The sequence below is a fragment of the Chrysochloris asiatica genome, unplaced genomic scaffold (genome assembly GCF_000296735.1).
Source record: "Chrysochloris asiatica unplaced genomic scaffold, ChrAsi1.0 scaffold00246, whole genome shotgun sequence".
Classification (NCBI taxonomy): Eukaryota; Metazoa; Chordata; class Mammalia; order Afrosoricida; family Chrysochloridae; genus Chrysochloris; species Chrysochloris asiatica.
In genome coordinates, this window is record NW_006408764.1 from 1,916,688 (window position 1) to 1,939,525 (window position 22,838).

The 22,838-nt window shown below is 40.1% G+C and overlaps 1 protein-coding gene and 1 pseudogene across 1 annotated transcript in view; both read right to left on the reverse strand.

Moving 5' to 3' along the window:
* Positions 1-896: 896 nt before the first annotated feature.
* RBM6 (RNA binding motif protein 6) overlaps positions 897-22,838 on the reverse strand; it is a 114,303-nt gene continuing 92,361 nt past the window's right edge. Inside the window, exons 8-20 of the mRNA XM_006873584.1 lie at positions 21,140-21,406; positions 20,503-20,663; positions 19,684-19,781; positions 16,575-16,617; positions 16,320-16,401; positions 13,481-13,566; positions 12,820-12,966; positions 8,264-8,359; positions 6,859-7,119; positions 4,223-4,297; positions 3,494-3,591; positions 1,619-1,748; positions 897-1,022 (exon numbers count right to left, since the gene is read on the reverse strand). Coding sequence (XP_006873646.1) covers positions 897-1,022; positions 1,619-1,748; positions 3,494-3,591; positions 4,223-4,297; positions 6,859-7,119; positions 8,264-8,359; positions 12,820-12,966; positions 13,481-13,566; positions 16,320-16,401; positions 16,575-16,617; positions 19,684-19,781; positions 20,503-20,663; positions 21,140-21,406 — 1,670 coding nt within the window. The remainder of the gene's footprint in view (positions 1,023-1,618; positions 1,749-3,493; positions 3,592-4,222; positions 4,298-6,858; positions 7,120-8,263; positions 8,360-12,819; positions 12,967-13,480; positions 13,567-16,319; positions 16,402-16,574; positions 16,618-19,683; positions 19,782-20,502; positions 20,664-21,139; positions 21,407-22,838) is intronic.
* On the reverse strand, positions 9,069-10,488 carry LOC102835280 (annotated as a pseudogene).

Below are 22,838 nucleotides of genomic sequence, written 5' to 3' on the forward strand. Positions count from 1 at the left end.
CTGGATGGAAAGATCTGTTTGAATTGCAAGGTTGGCGGTTCAAACTCACCAGCTGCTCTGAGTTGGAATCAACTCAATGGCACTTACAACATGGTTGCTTTTGAATTATAAGAGCAAAATGAAGTAGTTGTGACAGAGATCTAGCCCACAAAGGCTAGAAAACTTTATACGCCATCAAGATGCTCTTCTAAGAAACATTTTTCCTGAGACATCCGCGAAGTGCAGGTCTTATTATAATATGTTACCATGAGGAATTATTGGCAGAGGGGAAGGGGTGCGTGCTGTAATAGGTTAATAGAATATAGTCCTTTTCATTATAACAACCTACATTTCTTTAGAGAGTTTTAGTTATAGAGGGAGGAAGTGCTGGGGCAGTGGTTGGAAAGGAATGTTAGTAACTGTTATGCTGACTTGTCCTACTGATCACAATGTGTGAACCACCAAGTACTCAGGAAGAGCTACGGCTCTGCCCTCATAACAACAGGGATGTCAGAAGACAGTTTTCATAGGTCCAATGAGGAGTAAACAACTTATAGAAACATGTTCAACTCCAGAAGTCATTAAAAAAAAAAAAAAAGAGAGAGTTACTTTCACTGACAAGATTAGGAAAATAAATGAAAAACTCTGATAGCATTCACACAAGCTAGGGTTCTAAGGTTACTGGGAATCAAATACTCCATTTCTCAGCATAACCCCAAATGAGCCCACATAAGATACTCCCTTCTCTCTCACAATCAGTTCTGCCACCCATCTTTGGGAGAAAAAACTAACAAAAAAATAATCACATTGAAAAAAAGTTTATTTAAAAAAGTTCTAGCAGCAAGAACAGTAACAAAACAAAAGGAGACGGACAAACAAAACAAGGAGGTTCTGTCCTGTGGGACTTGTCTCCATTCTTAATCGAGTTCTTTATACCGAGCAAACATGACTCTCCGCACAGCGTCTCTGTAAGTCTCGTTGGACTGTCTCTTGCTAGTTCTTCCAGGTGTCCCTACACTGGGCCCCCTCATCCTGCCTTCAGTCTGAAAAAAAAAAAACAACAACAAAAAACAAAACAGTTAAGTAAGCCTCAGGGCTAGTTTTGGTCACAAGTGTTTTTGGACCAATAAAAACGAGGATACAGGAGAATTTTTTGGAATATTTAATTTTACACAAAATACCCAATGCAGGATATAGGTTTCAATACCAGAGATATAAAAAAGTCTGTAGGAAAAAGAGAAACCAATTTCCCCTTTATTACCTTCTCTAGATAGGGTTCTTCTTGAAATCGGAGGGGCAGTGTCTTTCATGGAAACCCATATCCAAAGACAGTTGCTGATCCCCTCTCAGAGATGCCTCTGTACCCTTTGTTGGGTCCTTGGTCTATTTTTCCAAATGATTCTTCAATTTCTTCCCCTTGCCAATGCCAACCAAACCATAAAGGACCCAACATGCTTAGCTATAACCCAGCAATGAAGATAGACAGCAGGCTTCTATGTTCTATGCCCTAAATACTAGTGGTGAAGAAAGCCCAACTAGATGTTAAACACATTGCTCTAGGTCACACTGAGGGCAGTTAGAAAGAGTACTCAAGTAATTAAGGTTCATGGTATCCCAAAGAAGATGGAACCCATTTCACCTCCTCTGTTGAAGCCAAACCAGGCTGGCCATATCCCAAGCCTGTACCCTTCTTCCAGCCAGTGGCTTGCTGGACACAGCCTCCTTTGCTGCTACTGTCGATACCTTCTTTACTCACAGGCTTATGATCACTGCAAAAGACACAAATATATACACGTTAGATACTATCACTTTTATGATGGTGATCTGCTTATGAGTATAATAAAAACCTCTGTCCTCTTGGTTTAGATTTGTCTCCTGTAAAGTATATAAAATAACACTTCCCAGTGCTTGTGAAGGGTGCAAAGAACAAAGAATGGTCTTTTTCTATATGAGCCTATGCTTTGTACCAACCTCTTTCTTCTGCATTGGGCTGATTGCTTCACCCGTGTTCTAGCCCACTATATGTCAAACTACAAATTACACCCATTGGGATGTGTTATCGATTCGATAGTCCTATCCTAGGACTTCTTAAAAATGAAAATATAGAGATTAAAATAGAAATAACAGTTTGTTGCATACAATAATGAATTCTTTTATGAAGATTTTTTTCACACACACATACAGAGACATTTATTATGGGCTATAATACAAATATATATCTTGTTGTGGGCTGTGGTCAAGTAAGTTAGAATGTCAGAGTTTCAGACCCTAGACAGCCTCTTCAAGGGCCTTGCTTCCACAATCATTCCCCTTTCCCCACAGGCACAAACTCCTCTGGTTCCTGGCTCTTTCACTTATCAACATATAAACCTCTCATCATAAACAAACACCTACATGTACACTCTCATCACCCCAATACTTATCCCTTTCCCTTCAAGGCATTTGCTGCATGTTATCTTCCTCCTGGCATCATCAGTGATGTCTCATTCTCCACAAATAACTAAGCTCATCACTAAGACTGGTGAATTTAATACTTTTCTCTAAACCTCCCTCCTTTCCACTCACAGGCCTTCCCTCAGGAAATCATGATTTCTCTCTTGCAGGAATGAATCACAACTCCTTCTTCCTGACAACTTATCTTTTACTTCATTAGTTTCGCTACAAATTTGACCTTCTCACGGTTACCAGTCTTCCAAAATGCAAAGTTATGTTTACCCTGCTTAAAATCACTCCATGACCCATCAATGCCTTTAAGACAGCCTTAGCATGCCAATCAAGGTGAGATCATATCGTTTAAGGGATATGAACTTTACACACTGGCCAACAGCAGCATCTCCTGTAACTCTTTAACATATCTGCCACTATCAGGACAATCAAGCTACTTACAACTCCCGAAATAAGTCATGAGTTCTTTCTCTTTCATCTGTGGTATATGCACCTGCTGCTAATTGAAATGCCCTTTCTTTCCCACTGGAATTCTGTGTCTGTGCTAAGAGACATAATACATTATGTAAACCCTCCCTACTCTGTGGTCAGGTCAGGATGATCAATATCTTGTTCACCTGAGTGTTCTTTGTATTTAGTGCAGTGCCTACATATACAGTGGACTATCAACAGATTCTAACTCACTCTGGGCTCATCACTGGAGAATTACCTGACTTGGAAATAAATACAGAAGGCTCCATTACATATATGCAACAGTACAAACTGACTCAGCACCTGTATGTGAGTGGAAGTTTATTAGAGAAAAATCCAAAAGTGTTACATTATTATCAGCCCCACTGGGTATAACAGCATTACTGTTGAGGACAGAAAGGGTCCCTGACTATGGGCATTCTAGCTTGGACTTTGATCCCCTGAATCATCCAGTCAATCATCTATTCAAACACACACATTCCCTAGGCAAAACAGGTAGTCAAAAGGTGCTCCACATAACCTTCCTTTCCCAAGAGTGAAAGCTGTAGCATAGCTGGAGAGGATTTCACCACTGGGCCTTAGGCTGAGGAAGACTTACCTGTCAGGTTCCCTGGAATATTTAATCCGTTTCCGTTCTGGAGAATCAAAAGATTGGAGTTTTTCTCTGCGATCATTTCCTCTTTCTTTAAACCTTCCCTGTTGGTAAGCACAAGAGCAGACCTGAGCTTCCTGTTGGAAAGTGGTGGGGATGCCTTATTCCGCTCCTGAAATTTCTTTTAATGTGAAGGGAGCTCAATTGGTGTAACTCCTGAAATCTTTTGTCCCTTCACACACTGTTCAGGAGAAAGCAGTGACTTTTCTAAATTGGGAAGAATAAATTGACATGCTTGGCTTAGCTGTCTTTTCCTTCTCTGAGAGGCAGGAGCTCACCAATAGGCCTTCACAGACAGATTCTTCAAAGAAGACCTGTCTTCTGTTTCTAACAATAAAAGACGTTATTTCAAGGGCCATTATCTAATCCTCTCCCCAAACCACTCCACAATTTTCTCAATTGATTCAAAACCTGAGAAAGAGACATGCTATTTATTGAGTCCAACTGAAGAGTTTCATGTTTTGAAACACCAACTTTATTGAGGTATAATTTACAAACAATAAAACGCACACATTTTATTTGATGTTTGATGAATTTTGAGAAACGTATACACTACCTTTGGAACCTCTTTGTTCTCTGTTTTCCTGTATGGAAGGGCCAGCAAAGCCTACACACTCTAATACTAGGAAGCAAAAGGAGTTGGGATCAAAGGAGCAACAGGTTACCAAAGCTTACCTCCCGTTCTCTCCTCTCCAGATAGGCCAACTCCTGTTCAGACTGTTTAATCTTCCGGTGGATTTCCAGGTTTTGCTGAGAAGAAAGAGTTTTATGAGAATACAGATCTAGTGGGGGGAAAATATGAGTCCAACAAATGCATGTAGGCATTTCCTTTTAACTGCTTTAGGTATGTCAATCTTCCCAAATAATCCTTACATCCTGCAAGCAACAATCCCTAACGTCTTGCTTTAGGCTGATCAATGGGAGACCAGGTTCTAATGCTGGCTTGCCACACAGATTAGGACACAGAATAGCTATAGCACAGAGAGGTGACTCTAGACACTGGATCGCTCCACGGAAAATAAATGTGTTACTGTTCATCTCCCACTGTCTTAAGGCAAGCTAAGTTTGTAGACTCACCAGATCTCTGGCTCCTTTTTCCTGACTTTTTTTTTTTTTTTTTAATGTTTTATTGTGAATTATATGGTAGTTTACATGAGAGAACTTTAGTTTTATATTCATTCTATCTTATATCATCTCATTGCCATGGTTCCAATCCCCTCCATGCATCATCAACCAACCAAAGGGTATATTCTAGAAGCCCGCCCCCTACACTTACTTCCCCCTCTTGTTTTCGGCCTACAGTCCCTTTCCCTCTCTGGATCAAAAGTCCCCAGCCGCTTCATTACTCCACATCATCGTCTCTGTCTCCATCTCAGGCATCTCTGTTTCTCTGGGTAGGGTCCCGCTCTCAGCTCTTCTCTGTTGATGGTCCCAGATACCTCCGCTCCTAGCCTGTAGAATTAATCACTCCCTTCCTTGTTACAAAACGTCTACCTTTGCATTTCCAACCCTCATAATCCGTCCTGATAAGCATTATTCACTACAGAATCATGAGTTACCCATCTGTATTCCTTTCATCCGCTCCGCCCAGACAGATTGAATAGTATCCACTGGAGATTCTGCCTTCCTCCATGCTCCCTAGCACTAGGTTCCCCCTTGAAAGCTTGTAAGCCAGTCACTTCTTGCCTTTGTCCCCTCCTTCCCATTTGAGTATCCAATGTCCAAGTTGCCCATCTCTGTCCACTCTGTGTGTGGAGGGGGTGGGAATGAATCTTGCTGTAAGGATTTGTTCCTTCTTTAGAGTTGCTGCTCCATAGGTATAGGTCAAGTTCATCAGACTGTATCAGCTCACTTTCCACAGCGCCCCGCCCCCCCCTTTCTATCTTCTCCTGGTTGAACTCTGATCATCCAGTCATCCAGTCCAGGTCATGTGGGTATCGTATGCAAGTGTGGGCGCTCCTGTGCACATGCCCTCTCTTCCTGTCAGCTGGTAGCTCCACTCTCCTCTTGAGTCCTCCGTGGCCACGCCGCTGACTCTGGGCCCAAAAGTCCCCAGGTCTCCTCACACTGCTTGCCAACCAGATCCCCAACTGGGCCCACAGAAGACCACTGAACATTGTAGGGCTTAGCTTGCTGCTTCATTGCTGTTTTTACTCCATTTCCCCCCATCGGTGATGTGACAACTATCTTTTAATTCTTTCATTATTTACTAGTATTTTCATCAGAGTGCTGAAATCCAAATGTGTCAGTTTAACAACTCAGAATTACAGGTCAAAGGGACTTGGAAGCTAGTCTGTTCTAGGGCCTATCAACAGTTGTTTCTCCTTGAAGTTTTGCAGGGTCTCCTTAGAGGTAACTCAGAGAAGAGGCATCCATATTACTGAAAAAGCAGAGCTTCTAAACTTTTAGCTACTTTGAGTTCTGTGTTGAAAAAAGAAGTCTACTCCAACTCTGTTCTTGCAATATCTGCTAAAGAGTGAGTATGAGAAAAATTACTCTATACGGAAAATATGAGACCATCTAGGGGTTTTATCTGTCCATAATTTGGCTCCCGGGTAAGTACAGATGTAAAATGAAAAGACTGCAGGGAAGAGTCACTGTGTATCAACTAGACACTGTAAAAATAGCTGGTTGTGCCATGGCTTATACTAGTACCTCACTACATGAAGAGGTGGTAGAATATGATCCACCTGTGGGGAAAAATGCACACTGTCAGAGCTGGAAGAAATCATGTGAAGTACCAAATATGAAAGAGTAGGGGTTTATCTGAGGTCAAATTGTTGGTCACTGGTGGTGATGGGTGGTGGTTATGTACCATGAAGCCAGTTCTGACTCATAGCAACCCTATATAGGGTTTCCAGGCTATAAACCTTACAGGAGCAGAAAGCCTCATTTTTTCCCAGTAGAGCCGCTGGTAGTTTCGAACTGCTGACCCTGAGATTAGCAGCCCAATTCATAACCACTCCATTACCATAGCTACCTTGGTTAATAACAAATTCATGTGCTTCCTACATCACTAATCCTTTTCCTCTGCTTTCAGTACATCCTGAGTTTGGTGTCCCAGCCACAGTTGTGCTGTTTGTTTTGGGTTGGACATCAAAGCTCTCTGGAAGTGGGCACAGCCCTGAATGTAGAAAAGCTCATCAACAAAACATGGAGAAGCAATTCATTCTTGAAATGGCGTGATTTAATTACAGGCATGGGGATGATTTAGGTTAAGGTAGGACGGTTTAGATGTCTTGATTCTCTACAATACTCATCAAAGGTAAGTTTTAAACGATTAAAAGGTCAAGGACCCTTCTCCCTAATACCTTGTGCAGATCTGAGAGCTGCTGGTGTTTGATGAGGACTTCCTTATTGGGAAACTGCCTTCTGCAAAGTAGACAAGCCAGTTTATTCCAGTCAGTGAGTTTATCCTCTTCTGCCTCCTTTTTGGTTAGCTCCTCCCGCTGCTGGGGCTGCACTGTTCGAGGCTGCGGGGGAGGAGTCTGTTCCTCCTCTTCTTCCTCTTCATAGTCACTGTCTCCTCCATATTCACCCAGGAGGCCAATTAGTGGATTTACCACTTTAGGCTAGAAGGAAGAAGGTAAGGATTAGCATCATACTCAACCTGTATTTTGGGGCCTGTTTCTGGGACATCATGATATTCTGAATCTCATTTCTTTATGCTTTTTTTAGTTGGAATAATGTGGGTTTGATGACCACACTGCTAATTTCCCAGATATAAGCAACATTGTTCCCTCATCACTGAGACAAGCTAGATAGGATAGGTTCCCTTCAAAGTAAATATAGCAATAGAATCCGTGAAAAGGCACAGGAAATAGAAAAGGTACGCAGAAAAAAAGGTAACAACTATCTCCATGTCACTATCATGGTAATACTGCTATCAATGATCTGAAATTATACTGGATTTCATCAAGGGCATTGTAACCTCGTGGACTAAATTTCTGATGTAGCCTAGGACAAGCCCTGGACTTCAAATCACAAGGTTGGTGGTTCAAACCCTATATGGGGTTTCAAACCATACATAGGGTCCCTATGAGTTGAAATTGACTCAATAACATTTAAAAACAACAAAAAGCAGTTAAGGATAAGAACTCAGGTAGACAGACCCAGCTCCTAAGTAAGGTAAAGTCAAAAAAGGATGGCAGGATAAATGCTACAATGAGCTGAATTACTAATGCGGATTATGTAGTGTACTTATCAGTAGCTTATAATAACTGTTACACATAGTCACTGGTCTATGAGCAATTCAAATTAAAAAGAAAAAAGAAAAAAGCTTGGTTGTTATTGCTACATATTTGTATTTAATCAAAGTCACTGTGATTACATTGAGATGATCACTTTACAGCATCTGAAAAGTGGGTGTCAACATTAGCATCATCCATTCTGGTCAATTTATACCAAATTATACAAAAAGGCAGGAACCAACAGGAACAGGAAAACAAGTTTCCTTGATCATTTAGAGAAAAATTAACAGGACCAAGATTATAACTTAATAATGACCAAGTATTCCTTGCACTGGTTGGAAAGATGCAGATAAGGGAAAGATGACAGACATCAGAAAAGTTTACTGCATGTTTACACTCAAGGGAAGTTCTTGCTGTTGACACAGAGAGACAGAACTAAAGGCTAATATTGGAGTGAGGCAGTAGCCTCCAAGCTCCATTTCCTACTTGGAACCAGCCCTAGCACAGGCCATAAGGCGAGTCTTACTGGAGGAGGACTCTCTTCCTTCTTCACAGTGGGAGGCAGGGGCTTCTTAAACACGTCCTCTGGGGGAAGTTTCCCCTCACTGGCATTTTCCTGAAACTGAAGAACCAGAGATAATTCTTGAATCAACTCTCATAAAAACTGAGTTAAGAGTTAACTCTTTGAAATAAACCTGATTTTCAAAACCTCAGTTTCTAAAATATCTATAATATTATAGTGATTTTGAAATGAAGAACCTTTGAAAATTCTTACATTAAAAATATACTCACTGATTACTATATCAAATGAGCTATTTATACACATTATTTTCTTCAACATTTTTTTTCATTATATAATTTTTATTTTCATGCTCTTCATTTGGTATAATCAAGCCACCATGTACTTCATAGTTCATATAGTCATTTTTGAAAAGGGGAATGATCCATTTTTATTTTAAATAATAATAAAGGTCCTTTAAAAAAAGTCACATTTTTGAATAAAATTCCCCTTTGCATTATTTTTTTTTTTGCAAACCCAAAATATATTTATTTAAGATATTCATCATCAGGGTTCAAAAGGAGAGTTAATTGGATTCTCCTAGCAGGCTTTGGATTGAGAGGAGGATGGTCCTGATGTTATAGAGGGTGGACCACTTGTCCTTCAGGATGTCTAGACAGATGTTACGCTGAGTGTCCACGTTGGGGTGGTAACAGGGTGTGAGGAACCTCACTGTGGGCGTGTTGTAAGGGTAGCCATTGGGGAACTCGAGGGAGAGCTTGTACCTCAGGTCTTCGTATACTGTACCAGCTGCTCCATGGATGGTCCCCACCTACTTGAAAAGGTTGTCTGATTCAGGGAAGGCAGAAATGCTTTTGTTGCTAGACATCATGAGGGTCATCAGCTCCTGCAGTAACCTCTTGCCCAAGGAGCCCCGGGCAGCACCCCCGCTGGGCTCAGCCCCTTTCCGGGCAGCAACGATGCTAGCTGTGGCTGGGTCGTGGTTCTGGGAGGCCATTCGGTGGACGCTCTTAGAGAAGCAGGAACTCGGAAGACACGAATACAACTGCTTTGCACTGCTTCTTACAAACAATGATTCAATGAATTTTGCACTGTAATTTTTTTTCTTCTTTGGAAGTAATCTGCACATTTAACAACATTTCTATCTTCTTGAGGCAACTTTCTTTTCTCCACAAACACCCAATTAAGGACATTGTACCAATTTACTCTTATTTCCTTCCTGTCCACTGAGTTTAAACTGAGTATAGATGAGAATGTCAAAGAATGTACCTAAAATGCCAGGACCCTGGTTAACTGACAGTGGATCTTTAAATAAAACATATCCTCTAAATAAAGTAATGCAAACGTGAAGTGTCCAAACATGTTGTAGGTGACCGGTGAAATGTTCCCAATGATCCAGTAAATCGGTAAGTTCACCATGAAAGCTATTACTCCAGAGAGCAGCACCTTAAGCAAAGCAGAAACTGACCAGGGACTAAATATTCCCCCTTCTCCAAACACTGGCTCAAAGAAGGGCAAAGTCACTAACAACATGGCAGAGGACACAGGTGCCTGATAGTACAGTAGCTGCAGAGTTTACTTGCAATTCATGCTGTTTGGCTCCTATCCACACTTGCTAAAGGGATGTAACTAAAACACCAAGAGCAGCAAACACCAACCCAAGGAAATTTAGCTTCACTTTGTAATAAGAATTTAGGATTACACCTAAAGTTATAGGAATCAGCGTGAGCTATATGCTGATGGAGAAGGTCTTCTTGTAGCAGAAAGTCTGGATGGCTATGATGACTGGCATGGTGATAGCCTTGGCCAGTTGGTAGGCCCATATGGTGTTGTTCTGCAAAGAGAGATTGATGAAGACTATGAAGCCACAGAAGGAGCTTGAAGGGTGGCAGACTTTTGGGGGCAAAGATGTTCAGCTTTTGGCAGATGTACAAGCCAAGCCAGGTGACCACAAAGTACACCAGGGTCAGGCTCATGTTGGGGAAACCATGGTGCACATAGATCCATTTCTTGACGCAGATGGACACCAGCTGAGTAACAGCCCAGCAGCAATGTGCTTGTTGCCCTGCACTTGGTCCACCAGCGATGCCACAATCCCTCTGCTGGTTGAGCGGCGACTTCCACGAAGCCAGGTCCCTACACAGAATGCCTTCGAGGAGGAAGCTTGATCTGTCTTCGGCTGCCCTTCCCCACCTCCTCTGCAGCTGCCTCCTCACAGCTGCCAGTCTCATCTCTCAGCCAGGGAGAAGCATGCACAAATCAGATCTCAGGCCAGCAGATGCCTTCACCAGCAAAGACATGCTCTGCTGCCACCCATTGAGCCGCTTTTCTTCAACCTTTAATTCAGTCTTTAGAGATAAGCATCAATATCCTCACTTTACAAATGATAAGATATAGGGTTAGAAAAATTAAATGGCAGAACCAAAACCTACATATTAAGCCACGATGGTTCTAAAGCCTATGATGAGAGAGTGACACACATGCACTAACGTACATAGTTGAAAGACACACATACATAAAAATGTGACACACACGCACGTATATATAGTTGGGAGCATACATATATAGTAAATTTAGGGTGTGGCACTGTAGGATAAGCAATGAACTGCTAACCAAAAGGCTGGTGATTCAAACACATTTGCTGGTCCTCAGAAACACTATACAGGGTCCATACATATTGAAACCAACTTGATGGAACTTAACAACAAACAATATCATATATAGTTCAGACAGACAGACAGACACATATATATATATATATATATATATATATATATATATACACATATACATACACACACACACATATATATAAACCTGTTTGTATGTTATGTGCCATTGTGTCAGTATCAACTCTCAACTCTATGCACACGAGAATGAAACACTGTCCAGTCCTGTGCCAACCTCAAAATTGTTGCTATGTTTGAGCCAATTGCTACTGTCACTATGCCAATCCATCTTGTTGGGGGTATTCCTCTTTATTTACAACCCTCCACTTTACAAAACATGATATCCTTCTCCAAGGACTAGTCCCTCTTGATAGTATGTCTGAAGTATGAGGGACGAAGTCTGACCATCCTGGCTATACTTCTTCCAACACAGATTTGTTTGTTCTTTTGGCAGTCCAGGGTACTTTAAATATTCTTCTCCAACATCATAAATTAATTCTTCTACGGTCTTCCTCATTAACTGTCCAACTTTCATATGCATATGAAGTTATTGATAATACCATGGCTTAGGTCACAAGCAAGCACCTTAGTCCTCAAACTGACATCTTTCTTTTTCAGCACTTTAAAGAGGTCATATGCAGATTTGCCTAATGCAAACTGATTAGTGGCGGTCAACTATATTATATATATGTCTATCTCTCCCTCCCTTCAAGTTGGCTTATATCAGGAGATGTAAAAATGTTCATCATCTTTGATCCTTAAATACAAGGAAATAATTTGAAAGGAAAAAACAAAATGCTAGATGCTGGTAGCGTAGTGGTTACGAATTGGGCTGCGGGTCGCAAGGTCAGCAGTTCGAAACTACCAGCTGTTCCACGGGAGAAAGAGGAGGCTTTCTGCTCCCGTAAAGATTTACAGCCTCTGAAACCCTGTACAGGGTTGCTATATGAGTCGGAATCGACTCCACAGCATATAATAACAACAACAACAACAACAACAACACTATGACAGTGTAAGATTAGATACAGAAGAGAGAGACAATGCAGGGAGTAAATAAGAAAATGATGGCAAAATTCTACTGTGGATTTTTACAATATAAGCACTAAAAAGAATACTTCCAAATAGTGTTACAGTAACATGGAAAAATACTTATAATAATACAAAATGGTGTCCCTGCTATAATTTGTTGTTGATGGGTACTGTCTACTCAGTTCTGATTCATCCCAACCTTGTACAGGGCTTTTGAGAGCAGCTGGTGGATTTGAACTGTTGACTTTGTAGTTAGCAGTTCATCGCTTATCCTACAGATGGTTATTGTTAAGTGCTACTGAGTCAGTTCTGACTCATAGCAACCCTGTATAGGGTTTCAGAAAGCAGCTGATGTATTTGAACTGCTGACCTTGCAGTTAGCAACGCAGTGCTTAACATACAGCACTACACTAGGACTTCAACCTACAGATTACACTTCTGGAAATATGCATACATAGTCAACTCTGAAAAGATGATGTAGGAAAATGAAATTGTATGGTGCTGAGGTGGACAGGTTTGAACAGTCAATTATGTCCCTACTGTTCACAGTCTTCACATATGTAAAAGAAACCATGGACCATAAGTAAAAAGGAGGACTGGCTGCCTGACATCAAGTTATTACAGTCCTTATGCTATGCCTCACATGTGGATCTCCTCTGTCCATGACACCTTCATTTTAACCTGTGGACTCTTAGTGTAGCACTGTAGGATCAGCACTGGACTGGGAACCATAAGATCAATAGTTCAAATCCCAGCTGTTCCTTGGAAACCCGATGCAGAGTCATTATGAGTCAGAACTGACTCTACAGTGCTTGACAACAATAACATATGGTAAAAAGACAGCAGATTTGTATGTTATTTTACCTTTGTCATGCCTCTATCTTTTTTCTCCTTGCCATCTCTTTTATATGTTTCCTTTTTGCCACTTGACTTTCCTTGGCTGGTAGGTTTCTTTTCCTTGATCTCTTCTTCCTCAGGTGACTCAGGGTCCTGGGGCACATACACTTCTTGCTGTGATACACATGGAAACAGGTAAGTCTACAGAATGTGTCACAATCCCAGCAATTTTAGAGCTAAGAAATACAGTTCCTTTCTGTAGGCAAGCCTAGCCATCTGATATACAAGCCTAATAGTCTATTTCACTCCAGGAGACCAGGACACATTTAGACTACCCAATGTTCACTAAACAAAGAGCAGTACTGTTATTACCTGTAATGTCACAGGGTACTGATTTCCCATATAGGCTATAGTTAAGAAAAATCTTTAGCATGCATTTGAATAAATGAAATTCAATACAAGAACTAGTCTTTTAAGAACACCAGAGTAGATATGAGCTACAGCTAATGCATCAGAACAGCAACCTGGATTGGAGAAATACTCAGTTTCTACAAATTAAACTTTTCCACTTTTGATGCAATGACCATCTAGAGAATTCAGCAAACACTAAAACAATCCTTAAAGTGACAAATTATGGATGTTTTTCTCAAAAGAACCACTGACAAAGTAAATAATGCTCAAAACTCACCTGGGTGTTTGGGTCATAATAAGTTCCTGCTAAAGGGTCATAATAGTAACCAGTAGCAGAATCATATATGTAGCAATCAGATGATGCTAGAGAGAAAGAGGTCAGAGGCAATGTTAGACCCTGTTCAATTAAATTTTCAATGGGACTTATCAGGAACAAGCCAAAAATGAGGCTAGTCAATATAATAGCCTAAGAACCCACAGATGGTACAATCTTTGACTTTGTGACCACACAAATTTCAAGTAATGAATAGCAAGTCAAGTAGAAAAGAACAATAGAAGAAATCACCCCCATGGCTCAACTTCCAGCCAAATATAAGAAAGGAATATAGGAGGAACATTAATGCCAGGGAGGTACACACTTACAGTGCGTGAATTACTTCATACAGCTCTTGTAACCATAGTTTTTGTAACTCCTACCAACAAGGTTTTGCCTTGCTGAGTTTTGGTAAGAGAAGAGGGTGATAAGATTATATGATTCAGCTGTGAATGGTTAACAGCTGTGATTGTAAAAGCATGGAACTCTAACATATATAACCGTAGCTATCTCAGAAGCCAGAACGGTGGCTATCTCACTACCATTAGAGAAGAACCAGGAGTGGAGTACATCCTTTGGACCCTGAGATCTTTGTGCACTAAGACTTCTCGACCCAAAGACAGAAAGCTGTGACACCAGAGGAGTGGCAGAGGAGCAACAGCAGCAGAACCAAGAGCTAGAGCACAAGACTGAATAGTGGATTTTCCAGCCCACAGAATAAGTAAATCTGAGCGACTCTGAGCAGCAGGCTTGCTTGCAGAGTGAGTGCATCCAGGCACTTAACTCGGGGAGCTAGGGTTGCTGACCCAAATACAGAGTGAGTGCCTTTAGGCTGAGGCTTATTATAGTGGTGTGGTGTGCCTTGTGAGCTTTTATTAGCAGTTTCAGTAGTGCAAGCAGAAAGAAGCCTACCTGTAAGCAAGGCTGAGGAGAAGCTTTCCTGACTGGAAGAACTGTGGCTTGAACATTTCTGACCCTGAATTGTAACCTGTTAATTTCCCTAATAAACCCCCTAACTGTGAGTTTGGTGTCTGAGTTCCATGTGATTACATTCATTGCAATGAACTATTGGACCCAGCTGACTAGAATTTGTCATGAGAAGGATGGTCTTTTTTGCAACACTCCTTAGAACAATCAACCATAAAAGATAAAAAGAGCAGCAATTGCCCAGGAAAAAATCTCAGCAGGCAGGAAGGGATAGGAAAGAAGGATGACTGGAAAGAGGAAACAGGGAGGAATAGGGAAGAGTATTTATTGTTCCACTGTGAGGATTATAATCAATGTTATGAAACAAAATCTGTATAAACTGTTGAATGAACAACCAATATGCTCAACAAACTTTCACCCAAATCAGAATAAAAAGTTAAAATCAAATTCAGCAATGAAGACATGGCTGAGTTTGGCCATGTTTGGTTGACATCCATTGACCTTGAGATGAGAGAGCAAGAGAAGAGGAAGAACTATTGGTCTGATGTTTGGGAGATGTGTGAACTCCTAAGCCCATGGGCTAAAGCTGAGAAGGGGTCAGGTGGTCTGATGTGCATAGAGGTGTGGGCGAACTCCCAAACTTGCTACTAGTACTCATTTGACTTATCTTGGATGGCTAACTGACCAGAATTCAACAAGATGAAGATAAATATACTTGATACTGTGAGCAAATGTACACTGCTACAATTTGATGAACTGAACTTATGTTTATGGATACAGTTACTCAAAATTCTAATAAGAATGGAAAGATTCTTCATATTAAGGAACAAGCTTATTTTCTTAGTGTACTGGGTTGCTAGGGATGGGCGGCAGTTCAAAATGACCTTGCAGTCCAGCGTGTTAAACCACAGTGCCACACCAGCCCAATTTAGACATTGGCTATCAAAAAAAGGGGGACTATAAAGGCATGAAACTACCAGCTGCTCTGCGGGAGAAAGATGAGGCTTTCTGCTCCCGTAAAGATTTACAGCCTCGGAAACCCTGTTACAGGGTCACTATGGGTCGGAACCAACTCGACAGCACTTAACAACAACAGGCATGAAGTGGCTGGTTTACAAGCTTTCATGAGTGTGCTTAGTTTCAGAATGAAGGGAGTAAGGTAGAATCCTCGCTGAATAGTTTTCCTCTTTTCCAGATAGATCTGGAGAAAGGGGATGGGGGGATGATGGTGATGGTATTTTATGTGTCAATTGTGAGAAAGTGTTAGTAGGAATAATTGTGATTGTCAATCAGATGTGTAAATAAAAGGGGGCGTAGTTAATCTTTCATATCAGGAACAGGTGAGGCCAGGAACAGCAAGAAGGAAGAGCATGAGTGGAGTGTACGATCCTCCCCAGAAAAGTGGTGGCAACAGAAACTATGGTAGAAGCCATGGTACAGAACAGCAGCTAGCTCTAGACCCATGGACTGAGTATAGTTATGTGTCTGTGGGCAGGAGGCTGACTTGCCGAATGTGTACTTTGGACATTTAAATGAATATATAAAGATGAGAATTTCTGCTCTTGTAAAGATTTTACAACCTCAGAAACCCTATTCAGGGTCTCTGAGTTGGAACCGACTCCAACCGACACACCACCACCACGTGTACAATCAAATATTTTTGCTTTGTTCATTTGTGAAACGTAAGATGTAAAATGGATGCCACAGGGAGGGAGGAAGTAGAATAACTGTTGTTGCAGGGAGGGATTGTGATCATTGAGATGACAAAAAGCCCGTAATTTGTTGAATGTAAAGCTGATAAAGTTGTTTTTTTTTTTTTTAAAGTTAAAAGTCAAACAACAATAAAACCCAATAAAAATAAAATTAGGGCACTTACAATGTTGTCCTTGTCGATTTGTATCTGAAGACCAGTCTGAATTTCTGCCACTTCCCCTCCTATCTCGGAAATATTTTTTACCCTAACAGAAAGGCAAGTGAAAATTATGGAACTCATAAAGACTAAAAAACAAAACAAAAAACCAGGTTGTCTATTCAGAAGCAATTAACTGTAACAATCATTCACTACAAGGAATTCAGGATCACTTCTTTGGGGTTTTAACAGGAATTCCTGTCTCCATTTCTTACAGCTTACCTGATAATAGTGCATGTGGTCAGAAAGATCTCCTGAATCATTTCTGCAACAAACAACATAAGATGTCATGAGCCTGCCACCAAAAGGCACTTTTTAAAGGCAGCTGAGTCAACTTCAACTCATAGCGACCCTATAACAGAGTTTCCAACGAGCAACTGGTGGGTTTGAGCTGCTGACCTTCCTACAAGGCCTCACCAGGACTCCTACTTTAACATTGTTGTTGTTGTTGTTGTTAAGTGCCATCGAGTCGGTTCCGACCCATAGTGACCCAGTACAGGGTTTACAAGGAGTGTAAATCTTTACAGGAGTAGAAAGCCTCATCTTTCTCCCGCGGAGCAGCTGGTAGTTTCGAACCAGCTGACCTTAAGGTTCGCAGCCCGATTCGTAACCACTACGCTACCAGAGCTCCTTTACTTTAACATAGCAATGATAAATAACATATATCAGTAAACTAGAGTCCTGGGTGTGGTGCTGTAGGATAAGCATACCACTGTAAGGTCGGTTTGAACTGCAAGGTCAGCAGATCAAACTCAACAGCTACTCCTTGGAAACCTTATAGAAGGTAGTGATGGGTCAGAACTGACTCAAAGGCACTTAACAACATCAGTAAACTAACTGGTATAAGTCAGAAATAACACAAGAACATTACATTGTACCTTATTAAAGTTTTTATGTACATGTAACCTAATTTTATAGTCACTGAATCTCTCAATAACAAGCAACACACATTAAATATTTGTACTAAATTATAGTGTATATACATTTTGCATTACACCTTATGACGTTAACAAGAGAATACTTCTGCCAAAGCAAAACCAAAACTGGTAAATATTAACACAAAAATAGATCCAAAAACTTCTTAAAAACAGCAAAAATTGACAGGCAAGCCTCAACAATGTCAACACTAAGGTAAAGACTACATAAACAACAGAAGAATGCGCTTTAAACCACTTTCAGAGACATGCCTATGATAAAAGCGCAAGTCAAGAAATTACAATATGAGGACGTTACAAAAAGTTCTTGGAAAAATCTCAGATCTTTTCATTCCATTTTTCCATGAACTTTTTGAAACCTCCAAGGATAACTGTAAAGATGCTAACAATAAAACACAGTTTCACTGTATTTCTGAAATTGCTTTCCAATGTGAGTATTTAAAAAGTAATCCTAAAATCTATATAAAAATGGGCACTTTGTGGTGAAATGAACATATAATTCTAAAATGTCTGAACATTTCTCTGCTCCAAAATTGTTCATAAAGAACAATATTATGATACCAAACACTATTCAGTTGCCTGAATCATTCATTATTGGCATTACAATATCGTAAGTATAAGGTTTTTTTTAGATTAAAATTGAGGTACTGAATACAATTTGAGGATGATTACCACAAGATTAAGAAACTGATTTTTATTTCACTTATAAAGGCTGAAAAGATCTAAAACTTACATCTTGACAAAACAACCTCAAGTAGTCAAAACCAATTTTGAGTTCTTTCTTAATTCAATTTTAAAAAATCTATCAGTATTATTTCACTGCTCTTAATTATTTCAGTCCTAAAAATGTTAGTGATGGCTGATTGGCAGTCTGCCATTTGACATTTACGAAACTGAAGCTACAGATTATTTCTAAACTTCCTCAATAATAGAATAATGGCACCCATTAAAACCATTATTCTGATATATGTTTTCAAGTTAAAACCTAACTCTGATTCTTGTTCTTATAGTTGCATCTACAATGATTGCATTTTAAATCAAGAAACAAATATAGGATATACATTTACAAAATATTTAAATAAACTGTGCAAAACACTTCAATGACAATAAAAAATCATCTGAACAAAATGCTAGTATGCCAGAGATAATTTAAAAGAGCACCCTTCCTTTGAAGAGCTTAAATAGAAATATCTAAATGCAACAAAAAATATACAATTAAGACCCAAAACGTGCAATCCTATCTAATAATTTCAAACTCATTAGCAAATCTTCATATTTGCCAGAGTATTTTAAGAGATTAGCAAACACTTTCTTTGGATAACACTGTTGTACTCAAGCCTGTACTCATATTCTGGAAATACTACTACTACTGATATCAAATGCCAGCAGGTTAAGTGACTCTTTTTAGAGAACAGTGAATGATGTAATGAATCAATTAAAAAAGTCTGAACAATGAATGTCAAAGTAAAATTCATATAGATATTTCCTAATAAAAAGTCAAGGACTCCTGGTGTGGCACTGTGGGTTAATGAGCATGAGCTGGACTGCAAGGTTGGTTTGAACCACAAGGTTGGCGGTTCAAGCTTACCAGCTGCTCCTCGGAAACCCCATACAGGGTTGCTATGAGTCGGAACCAACTTGCCGGCACTTAACAACAACACCACCAAAAAGTTAAGGACATAAACATGTAAAGCTATTAATTATTATTGTTTTTGGGAGAGACTTCGCTAATGTAGTCCAAGCATAAACCTAAAACCTTAAGATATGAATAAAATTCTCCAAATTCTAGATGGACTGAGAAATTCTCTTCCCCTTCTCTTTGCAGAAAAATAACCCAGCCTAGGTATCAAGCTGATCTGGTATCCCAGAGATCCCTTACAAAAGAGTAGCGGGATTCTTACAAAACCATAGGTTAGAGCCGTAAGTGACGGAGTAGAGGGTGACAGAGCAAGACCTGCCCCATCCCTGTAAGCTAGCTGGCCTCTCTAATGAGGCTGCTTCACAGTCGCCTACTCCTGGGATGATAAATGAGAAGTAAAGATGTATTTGATTTCCCAGTGTTTTGGGGTAAGAACAAGTCTGGGGAATGGGAGCTCAAGACAGGGTCTCTTTAGGATTTCAAGGATATATCAAAATTTTTCTGTACATTCAAGACTGTCCATCACTTGGGGTCCAAAGAAAGCAGGCAGTCAAGATGGACAGGACTAAAGTATCTACTACTATTATTTAAGAAACAAAACAAATCTAGAGTCAGACCAAGGCAACCTTCAGGCTAAGAAAACGTGTAACCACATGTGTCAAAAACCTCACTCTGGGAAGGCATCATGTATTATTATGAGTTTTCTCCCAAAAACTCAAGTGGGGCAGCATAAAGGAACCTCGCCCCTCTGCCTTACCTTCGTTTACCTGTGGCCAGGTTTACTGCTACCATCTTCCCATCAATACTAAATGGTGGATCCAGATTCTGCAAAATCTTCACTACACGAAGAGCTTCCTGGGGGAATCAAAGACATACTTCAAAAACACCCAGAGAGAAAAGTCCACATCTTCTGAAAGAGAACTGAGCATGCATTTCTCTTCAGAGAATAGGAACTTATTAAATGTTATGTTCTGATTGTAATTTAAAAAAATAAGCAAAAATAGGCCACTATTAGATGAGAGAGTAAATACTTGCATCCATTTCTGATACAAATTTGAGAAATTAAAATCCTTTTCTTTTAGACTGCAACAGTCATTACATATCAGACCAGGTTTACAAAATCCCTTGTTGATGTGATGTTTTAGCAAGAAATTAAGAAATACCAGTGATTTTCATTAGTATTTTCATTTCATTTCTACAGAAAAGGCTTACACAGCTAAAAATTCAATTCTTACGAGTCTATTAAAGTGATACTTGGAGGATACTTGTTACCAAGAAATATGAAAGTGTGGCTGGGCAAAACAAGATAGTTAGAAAATTCACTAAAAACTAAGTTTTTGTTTTATTTTAAATGGAAATTTAAAAGGATGCAAGACAAAACGTTACTAGAAAACCACTGTGAATTCTAGCTTACAGGTCATTTACCTCACATAAGAATGTTAACCTCAATCTAGAGAACAACAGGGGTTATAGTCTCAGGTAACACATGAAAATTCAAGCGATAAAGAAATCCCTCAACTTTCTTGAGAGTTCTATAGCTAGTTATGACTATATCATCAAGGTGGAGGGAACTCACCGCGTGGGAGTCGAGGTCAATAAAGCCATAGGTGTGACCCATAGGGCCAGTTCTATTCTTGATTATGCGGACATTGGCAGTAGTAAGGTGGACATAGGGCTCCAGCACCTCCACTATTACCTCAGGTGGAGTGGAACGATAGATGCGTTTCAGCATGATTGCTGACAAACGAAGCAAAAAAAGAGAAACAAGAATTTTTCACATCCGAAGACCCAGATTGTCAATTTTCACTATAGATAATGCAGATGCACTCTGCGGTAACAAGGTTGGTTCTAGAAAATGCTACTCAAATATTTTATACTTTCCTTTTTATTACCATTACTTGCTGCTGCTGCTGTCAAGTGCTGCTGAGTTGGTTCCGACCCATAGTGACCCTGTATAGGGTTTCCAAGGCGTAGCTGGTTAGCCTGAACCGCCAACCTTACAGTTCAAACTGCTATGCAGTCTGGCGCATTAACCCACAGCGCCACACCAGGATTCTTAGAAATCTAAAATTATGACTTACTGTATTGTACAGCACCGGCCTATGTAGTCAGGTTGAGTACTGAGCTACTACAGTGTAGGGAAGTGGTTGGCCTCTAGACTCAACACAGGCTATCTATGCTTCAACTGGCACATATCCTGACACTCCACTTACTTTTGCTCTCTCCATCCAGGCGTGTGTCTCCAGACCATGGCTCCTTTTCTCGGTCTCTTCGGAAGGCAAGCCCTTCCTTTCGAGAAGAAGGGAGGTACCTATCCGACTCTCTCTTTTGATGTCCCAAACGTGGTTCTTGTCCTTCCCGCTTCTTGGATTCAGATTCCTTATCAGCTGGCCTTGGAGGGTGGTTGGGCTGTTTTTCTGATAATGCTGGTATAGATGTTTTCTGAGGTTGAGGGTAAGTTATTAATTCTTGCTTTGACTCTATAATCAGGGAAAGAGGAACAGGAAGAGACTCAATAAGTTTTATATAAAAATTAAAAAACAAACTCTACTGCTGAGATTTCTCCACACTTGCCATCAAATACTTACACTAAAATGTATTTGATATTATATCAGGAATACAGGTACAGAAAATTCTCCTACTGCCAGTTTAAGCAGTTACTCAGGCAGCACATGAAATAGTTCACAGAAGAAAACTGTTGTTGTTGTTGTTAAGTGCCGTCGAGTCGGTTCCGACCCATAGCGACCCTGTACAGGGTTTCCGAGGGTGTAAATCTTTACGGGAGTAGAAAGCCTCATCTTTCTCCCGCGGAGCAGCTGGTAGTTTCGAACCACTGACCTTAAGGTTCGCAGCCCGATTTGTAACCACTACGCTACCAGAGCTTGTGAAAATTTTAATCTTATTAGCTTTCTATAACTTCCCAAATATTCATATGCAATAATTCCTTCAAAAGACCCATTGACAGATATAGATTTGGGGACAAAATTATCAAAGGTACAGCAGCCTGGCTAGAAGTTTGGTGGAAACATATGCCAGGGGGCTTTTGTTACTTCTAGTGTTATGGTACTAAAACAGCTCTCCCCAATTTGGTAAAAGAGTACTTGGTACCATCATTCTGAGTCTTAACAACTCTGTAAGACTGAGTAGGATTTCCTTTACAGTAGCAAACTGCCACATCTTTCTCCCAGAGAACAGATGGTACGTTAGAATTACCTTTCAGTTAGAAGTTGAACACTTAGCCACTGTGCCACAAAGGCTCCTTTTTAAGGTCTCAGGGCCTTTCTTTACTGGCTAGAAACTGGGAACAGCCCTATCTGCATATAACTGATTTAAACTCAATAATTTTAAAAGGAAAAAAAAAAAAAAAACCACTCAAAAAATAACTCATTAAACACTACCTTGTACAAGAGGATAATTTTACCAGTTAATCAGGGGCATATTTTTACAATTAATTAGTTCTAGAAGGTTTACTAGAAGCCATGTGGCTCAAGGTGAGATACTATGTACAAGGTAGAGATTACACAATAGCAGTTGTAGGCAACCAGTGACAATCTGCTAATGTAATAATAGCCACATAACTGGAATGGTGCTCAAGGGATTTCATAAACCATTTATTCTTTATTTTTAAGGTTTTTATTGTGGACAGAATGCAAGTTTACAGAGCAGATCATCAGTTTTACATTAAACAAATCACACACCTTATTTCATTACAATGATTATAATCCCCTCCACAAACCATCAGTTTACAGTATTTCTTTCTATCTACTTCACCTTTTTAAAAAACAAAAACAAAAACAAAAAACTTAGGCATATATAATAATTTATATCTCCCAAGAGCACATTCTGCAAGTGCTCTTGTTGTTAATTGCCTTCGAGTCGGTTCCGACCCATAGCGACCCTGTACAGGGTTTC